This window comes from Patiria miniata, unplaced genomic scaffold, assembly GCF_015706575.1.
Source record: "Patiria miniata isolate m_02_andy unplaced genomic scaffold, ASM1570657v1 HiC_scaffold_8, whole genome shotgun sequence".
Lineage (NCBI taxonomy): Eukaryota > Metazoa > Echinodermata > Asteroidea > Valvatida > Asterinidae > Patiria > Patiria miniata.
Window position 1 is genome coordinate 3124537 of NW_024037075.1, and position 8968 is coordinate 3133504.

At 41.5% G+C, this 8968-nt stretch overlaps 1 protein-coding gene across 1 annotated transcript; it reads right to left on the reverse strand.

Annotated features, from left to right (window-relative positions):
- Positions 1-4676: 4676 nt before the first annotated feature.
- Positions 4677-8428, reverse strand: LOC119719083. The gene has a single exon (XM_038188392.1). It carries the CDS (start codon positions 6549-6551, stop codon positions 6171-6173), a length of 381 nt encoding a protein of 126 aa, XP_038044320.1. The 5' UTR covers positions 6552-8428; the 3' UTR covers positions 4677-6170.
- Positions 8429-8968: the final 540 nt, after the last annotated feature.

The following is an 8968-nucleotide window of genomic DNA, read 5'->3' on the forward strand; positions in this document are numbered from 1 at the left end:
GGGACCCTAATGGAATGGGGTAAAAAGGAGTGGATTGAGAAATAGTCAGGCTATACTGTAATATATATAATCTCATTGAAGAAAAAAAAATTAACAGTTTTAATTATTTGTTTTCTGAAAGTTGCAATTTCTTTGGCATACTCTTTAGGTACATGCCTTTGTACTCGACAATTTCCAAGGCGTGAAAATATGGACAAGACGGTTTGGAGTGAAAAAATCTCTTTGTAATTTAGGTAGAAATAGTCGAAACTCGAGTGAAAAATTGACCTATTCGGATTTTCCTCTTCGTCATCCTGCTCCTATGGTCTCCATCGGAGGAAGTGAATTCTCACTCGAACAGTGAGAATATCCACTCTTTTGAAATACGAGAGTGATACAAAAATGAATACAACTGCTAGACTGGATTGACCTGAAATGATTAGACAAATCCTCAAAATCAGCTGGCCTGACATTGCGGTCTTGACCTTCTCCAGAGTCAAATGACAGTGGTACAAGAAACAAACATGTAGGGGACACACAAGCATGCAGGGGTGGAAGGAGAAACACAAAAGAGGCATTAAGGACCACGAGAGTGTGGCAGTAGGTAAAGATGAAGGGGATGAATAGGGGGATGAAGATGAGGAGTGTGGTGTGGAGTGTGGGTAAGTATCGGGGGGGGGGGATAGGAGGGATGATGCTAGGGGCGGGGGAACAAAGGAGTGTGGCAGTGCATGAAGCGTTGGATAAATTGAGAGAGTATAAAGCCTATATAAAAATGAACCATTGTTGAGTAAATCAGATTCCACAACATGTCTTTTTTTAACAAAGGTAATGACAAGGTACGGAAGAGTGAAGAGTCAAAATGTAGTCAAACATAGCCAATTACTCCTGACGATGGTCAGAACATACGAAATAAAACGTAACACCTCTAGTTCTTCTGACATTAGCTCTTTTAGCGATGGTCCATTCGCATGATGTATAGCAATCTTCTCCAAAGTTCATGGGTAGGCCTTTACCATGTATTGTCTGGTTCCCAGACCAAAAGATTCTGACTGTTTCTGACGAATCTTAGGTCAGGTAGCCGCCACGGTTAAAAGCAAACGCAGCCAAAAAGCGGGCAGGATCCTGCCCGTTCCGAAAATGTCCGAAGTTTACCGAATGCATTTCGTCGACACTCTCGGATAGCGCCCGGGTATTTCCGGGTGTAAAATAGGTTGTATTTACCATGCTTATGCGTGGAATGGGTTGTATTTACCATGCTTATCAACAAAAAATTAGTCCATATTTTCATTGCTTGCATTTTAAGAACTTGAAATTCAATGACGATTGTGTGCATCAAGTACGCACTCAGATCGTTTGAGGGGCGAGCTTTGCTCCGTCGTGTTCTATTTTGAGTCTGACAATGGTTACCTAGGCTCGCATAGGAAAGCACACATGTAAAGAAAGCACGACGTCATTATGTCTTATGTCTATAGTGTACATTGGGATACATTACAAAAGAACAATGAAATTGACACATTAAGTAACTCACTTTAAAGTGGTTTAAAAACTCCGGGAATGTTAATAAAGCATACACCATAAATAAAATTTAAAACAATAAGCACAATGATCGATTTTAACACCGGGTCAAAAGTGTTCTTCAAAAAGTGCAACTGCACTCTTCAATTCATGTTTTGAAATCGTATAACAATTTTTCTCCTTTAAATTGGATGTTCGATGTTTTTAATGTTCATGTTTATTTTTATCATTGAATAAAATAAGTTTTGTTCAGGCTTTCAGATCGTAAGAGCAAAATAAAAGAAAATCAGCAATTTAAAATGCGACCACAATAATCTTTCAAAATTTACCCTATATCTAAACCACTGCATTTCCAAACACCAAAATCATATCTCCACAAATAATCTCTCCAATGCAACAATTTGTTTTTAAAGAAATTTTAAATACGATAAGGCAATCATAATGGTGTGGCCGCTCAGTTATGTTCCTTTTAGTTAAAAACAGAGCCAAAAGTAATATCACAATCAGCGTTGCTAAAAAAAAGGTAGGAATATTTTAACAAAGTGTTTGATGTATATAAATCGAAGTGCTATACACAGAATATTTTTGTTTCTTTTTCAGAAACCAACAAATCAAGTACATGTAGTTTCTCCTCCCAAATATACATACAGTGTATAGTACGGAAGACGTGCACTTCCTGCTCACAATCTAACAAATCAGTCGGGACAATATATACCTAGAAACATAACACGCACTAAAATGTGTCAAGACTTAATTTTAACATTACGAAATGATTCACGGGAACATAAAACAGTGTCTGTGCGAACTCTTTGGTGTATTAGTCGTCGAGCCCCTTTAGTGAAATCAACAGCACGAAATGAACATAACCTACAGTATTGTATGTTGTATCGTATTTGATATAACATTGGACTTCTGTGTCGTGCGCGAGCTCTGTGGTGCATTTATGTTGTCAAATGCAATTTGTGAAATCAATAATACGATTAAATATAATAGATAGCATTTGTATGTTGTTACTATCTGCGTGTACCTATAAGACTTGCATACATGAACTACATTGTGTCAGAGCAGCATCGTCTTTCTGAAAAGATCAGCCTAGCCCCCTATACATTGTGTACCTTTGCTAGTTTACCGTTAATGTTTTTGCTGTTGAACCAACATTGATGGTTGCTCGATCTCCGAATGTTCAACACGTCAAGTGCCCCCTGGGAAATGTAGCTGCATGATAACATTTGTATTGACTCTTTCGCGAAGGACAATGAGGACGTTCATGCACCTCAACCTTTGGCTGCTTTCGGATTTGTCAAAAAAAACACACACCGGCATTTGAAATCACATGCATGTTTCGTATGAAGAATTGGTAATAACCCTTTCAAATACCGCCACGCGACTGCTGTGGAATGTGTTTTACTTAGTCCTCTTTCCAAGTGTAGGCGTTTGATTGGGAATTTTGCATCTTTGAGAGAGGGGGAGACTGAGAGAGAGACTCTGTCACGTTCTCTACTCCCTAATCATCATTCTGTCAGATGGGTTCTAGACTGTGAGCCAGACTATTGCCTGTGCCAGTCTGGATGGCCCAATATGACATCAGTGCCAGAATGATGTCCCCGCTTGACCCGGGTACGAACGAGGCTGAAATTTTTCAATCGGGAAAAACAATAATTTGAGTCCAGTTTTAGTGTCACGGCATCCTCGTAGATGTTGTTTTTCATTCCCCCCCCCTCGGTTGAGGTGCTGTATTTACATGTTTGATGTGTAATTGTAGTGTTTTCGTATCTGTCAACAAATGTTCAATGAGGTTGGAGTGGCAACTATGTTCCATGCTGAATTTATAGTTGTATAGTCCAATGTTATTTTAGTTTTTAAAATACAGGGTGGCGCAAAAAGAAGGAAACCCAATTTTGACAGGAAATTTATCTTATGCTAATATTTTATTCAATTATGCTGATTTGAATACAAGTCGCCAAGTCACTGTTGTCCACGTGTTAAGTGTTGTGTGTTTTGTCTTCAAATCAGCTTGTCTTCATCATCAAGCGGATGGAATAAAGCCGTCCGTGGACAAACGGGTTTGGCACAATAATTGTTTGAACTACCATATATCAGAGACAAAATATACATTTGCAATCATTTTTTCGTCACTTATGTTTACAGATCAATACTTTTATACCATTGAATTGAACATTTGAAATATGCTCAACAAGTAGGTGAAATTGCTGTCAAAAGTGGGTTTCCTTCTTTTTGCACCACCCTGTAGATGTACAGTACAATGTCATTTCAGTTTTTAAAATAGACGCCATAAAGATAATGAAAGTTGCAGGTGCACTGCATCGACTTGTACCACTGATTTTCGTGATATATTACCGGTATACGTGATCACTATACACTCACAAAATCCCCTAGTAATGACACAAGATATTGTTCAGAATAAACCGTCGTCTAGCAGGTGCTTTGAGCAACAGTGATCACGTGACCGGCATGGTGTATAGAGGAAATACGGTCACGTGACTAGCCTTTAAATTACCTCTTATTTATGTAATTTGCTGTTTTGTTTGTCATCTCGTTCGTCGGCAATCATGCGGACAGTAAAGTGCATGTAAGCTCCGTTCAACGTACTTGTTCGGTTCGTTACAAGACGTGTTCACTTCCTCTATTAGGCATTGTACTATACGTAATTGCATTGCAGTTTAATCAGTATGTGCAAATGTGCAGTTCTTTGGTGCATATATACTGATGATCATCAGTACTTCCCTTGATGCAATTTACTCCAATAACATAAAAAAACCCCCGTAAAATAGATTTTGTTACCTTGATGATAATGGTATCAACTAAAAGGAGTGCTAATGGAAACATATACATGTATCAGGTACAGAAGAACGCCACTGTGTGGGGAATTCCATGAGAAAGTGAACATGGCTATGAAGTGTAAAATTTAATGAAATTCTCAGAACTAGAAGCACCACAACCTCAAATGTGGTATCAAATGAAAGTGAACAAGAAGAACTTTCATTTGAGTTGTGTGCCAGTGTGATTAGATATCGTTACATGTGCTTGTTTTGTGTCCAAAATGTTTTCTTTGGGATAAACTTATGGATTTTAAGTAGTCACTTTGGCACCTTGTTTTTACATGCAAAATGCAAGTGTTATTGTGAGTTTTTGGTTTGCAGGCAGAGAGAAAGGTTCATATTTTATGGCAAAAGATTTTTTTGTGAGATTATAATTGTATTTTTTGTTTTATCTTGTACCAAAGTTGGGTGGACAAACTGTGAGTTACCGTAACGGTAACTGAAGATTTCGTGACTGATTTCTTTTTAAAATAACTGTTATGGTAGCATATGACTTACACCTTAATGATGTAAGAGCACTGAAAAGATGTTTCCAACACTTCACAGTATGAGGACACGTTCAAATGCAAGGTACTTAATTTTTCCATGTCCATCAACGTGAGTTACCAATAAAAAACAGTTATTGCCAAACCAGCAAAATTTTATTTGATTTCCTCTTTTTGCAGTTTAGTCACTTAGATTCAAGGGATCTTCTGTGAGAAAAATTCACCCTTAATACTTTGACTTTATAGGCTTACAGTACAAACTTGACGGAAGACCCCGTAGCGTGAGTTATTACCATGGAATTGCCCATATGGTTTCATCGATGTGATTAAGTCCAATGTTGTGGCAGTTCATTATCTAACGGACAACGAGTTATAGCAATGACGCATGTTATGGGGGAGAAACGGAGATAATTTGGAGTGAAAGATATACACTCGTGAGTGCTTTTCTGCAAAGTCATTACTTTGCATTCGGTCGTTTGCTGTCCACTTGTTGTAACAGAACTGTTCATTATACGTGGACAGAGATGCCACTTTTTTATTCAGTGGTGATTACTTATAACGCTCAGCTCCACATGTACAAGGGGATCCAAAAAAAGATGACGCTTTTTTTTCAGACGCAGATGTCTTAAAATTGGTAAGACATGTTGAAATTCTTTCTAATATATTCCCAAACTACAAGATCTTGGTGGTATATGGTGTAAACGGCGTTAAAATTAAGTCTAAATTAAGAAATGGCTGCCGTTGACAGAGAAATGGTCAAACGCCAGTTTGTCCATCACATGTAAGTCTATGAGACATAGTCAAAACAATAGCACTGCGTGCACAAAGAACTGCAATACCAATGACCATGTCTCATACACGTGTGAGTATAAACTGATTTTGACCATTTTCTGCATATGACCGCCATTTCTTAATTCAGGCTTTATTTTCAACGCCGTTTTCACCATAATACCACCTAGATCTTTTACTTTAGGAATGTCTCAAAACAATCTCAACACGTTTGCGATCTGCGTCTGAAATCTGCGTCTGAAATATGTTAACTTTTTTTGGAGCCACCCTGTATATAAAAGAAATCATCATTTTTGTCTTGACTGTTCTATAACTGGAGTTGGCCGGTTTTTTTCTTACAAACATGAGATACAATCTTTGAAGATTTGGTAAATAATTTTTTTTTTTATAAAGCCCAATAGTTTGTTTGTCTGCACATTGCGTCATTGCTTTAACATACACGGCAGTCCATTTACCATTGCATATACATGTACACAGAGATATATTGCAACATGAAATAAATAAACGATACACAAGCTTCAAAAAATATATATACAGTTTTGTTTTTCTTGAAAGCCCATCATTGCTCCGCTTGATCTTTGGAGGAATTCTTGCAGACGATTTTGCCCACCACTCGACAGCTGGTGAGGAGCAGGATGCCCAGCACAATGGCCAGGACGACGGCCTTGATGACTGCGAAAGACGACAGGGGGAAGGCTTCGTTGCTGCGGACGTGACCGTCCTGTTCTAGCGTACTCTCGGGGAAACCCGTGGTGGTGTCGTTGGGGAGGGTAAAGTTACCAAGATAATCCGGGGAGGTAGTGGTGGTAGTGGTGGAGGAGATGAGGTAGTCCAACAGACGGCTGGGCGAGGAAGGGGAGCGAGCGGTCGCCGGCTCCGCGGGCTCCACCGGCAAGTCGCGGCGGTGCACCCGGGTCAGTCTCCGCAGAAAGTCATCCATGATTGATTGCGATCGGGGATCAGTAATTGGATCCTAGAGATGGGGGGCTGGGCAGTTGATGGGCTCGACTAGACGAGGGCTTGACTTATGCACTGCAAGACTGCCAATCAAGCATCCCTCCAGATAAAACTCAGGCGATATATTATTTTTATTTTGCTTCAAAAGACGCACCTGATGTTCGCCATTACCAATTCTGATCAGTATTGAAAACCAGTAGCGTCGAGATGAGATACACAATCCTCTATCGTCTTCCTTATGACTTCACGGAAAGATGTTATGTGAAACACAGGAGAGCAATATAACCAAGATAAGTGTGATCAACTTTAAAGTGCAGTTCAGTCGACGAAAATTGTACACTCACCGAAAGACTTGCAGAGATACATGTAGTTGTATACGCTACTCGCCGGTATCTGCTGATCCTTGGAGTGACACTGGATTTGCATCACAAAATGCAGATGAACGCCTGTCGCATTTGAAATGCATGAAAGTACGACTTCTTGCTGGCTGGATTAACGTCTATCACGGAGACAAATAGCTGAGTTCACAAACATTTTTCCAAGCAGAAGGAGACCTTGGGAATAAACCTAATCGGGCGTGCGATTGCCATCAGCGATAAAAAGCACTAACGGTACACGTGTCCGCTACGACGGACTGATGCAATACAGACCGGATTGCATTGGTCAAGGCGAAGCCAAGTTAAATGACGTGCCAAACAACCTTATCCTGCCGTTTCGCACCTCGGGAATTTTCCAATCAAGGAAGAAAAAAAAGGAAGGAGCTGAACTCACTGATGAGTTAAATCCATCAGCAAAATAACGACTTGCTTGTCGTGTCTGCTGCGTTAAGTGGGGAGCGTCTTGGCGATGATTAAAGCCGTCATGTGGGCTTGGTACGCGGTTCTTCGTCTATACGCTGCTCCTTCACGGCGATGTTTGCTGATGACGGCTCGCCTGGCTTGATAGACGATTCGTCGGCGTTGTTGTCTGCTACGGGATGGGACAGGAAAATAAGCGGGAGAATTGGCTTGTTTACGGCTGGCTAGTCCACCAAAACGAGATGTGTAATTGGCAGACGGAGCGCGCTGGCCTTTCTCTGTTGAAAGTCTGTGAGCGCACACTACACCGGCGTTGAGTCCGCACGGCACGGCGAAAACATGTGTCGAGGATGCTCGCTGACATTCAGATAGAGGGTGACGGCAAGCGACCTCCCCAAGGATCAGTGCGATCGCAAACACGCAACACTGTGAATGCCCAGCGATTTGGGCGGGATTACGGTGTCCTACAAAATAATCAGCGTGCGCGGCATCAGATGTGCCCCGTGTGCCTCGCGGCCGACTCTATGCAAAACCTATAGTCCTTTGAACTCAGTACTCTGCGTTGTTCAGTCCATGTGACTAAGATCGTTTTTTTTTAATCAGCAGTCTCAGCGATTGCGCATAATACGTCTCACGAGGCAAGGGCGTAAATATACTGAATGTGGGTCAAAAGCGCAGTTACATACACCTCATCGTAAAGGTCAGGTCGGATAGGACACGAGTCGGCATCCTACCGAGCTTGGACGATGCATGTGCAGGTGGAGATGTCAGCCGAGATTCCTTCATCTATCTAGGCGTCCAGGCTCCAGCTCACCTGTCAAGCAGCTCTGCAATCACACAGACATGTACCGCCAGCGGATAGCATCTGTACAACTGACTGACTACGTGGCGTGTGATGAGATGAGAGACCGCGTGGTGTGTGTATGTGCCGCGTCCGTGTGTCGGTGACATATGACGAGTCCTTGCAGTTGGGTGTCGCGATCGATACTATAATAAATACAATCGCGATGATCAAACGGCGGTTGGCAGATATCGCCGGCGCGGCGCTCGTGTGTGTATGCGGTGACCACATGCACAGCTCCTACGTCTCAGCCAATCACAGACACTACTGCTCGCATTAAAGAGACGACGTGTACCAGAACGGAACGAATCCAGAACGGCGGGATGCAAGCTATCTCATGCCGACACAGCGTGTGTTCTTTCTTTACAGAAGTCGCTAAAGTAAGTACCAAGTCAGTGGGGGTAACTCCACAGAACTTATGAAGTTGTACCATAAAGGTGATTGGTACGACGTCACGGGAAGATACTGTACTAAGGTGTATTCCATACACGCTACACCATACCCGTTTTCAGAATGATACGAAAAGTAGCTTGGCAGTACGCATTTGCTATAGACCTAAACTACACTCACCTATGACTGCATACACATCTGATGAATAAAATCGTTTACTCGTCTGCGCGATAGCAAATCTGAAGACGCAGAAATTTCGCACCTGCATATACATTATTATAATGCCGAACGATTTTGGAATTGTAATGCACATGGTTACCGCTCGATAGTCCGAAGGTTCGACAGTCCGAAGGTTCGTTTATCCGAAGGTTC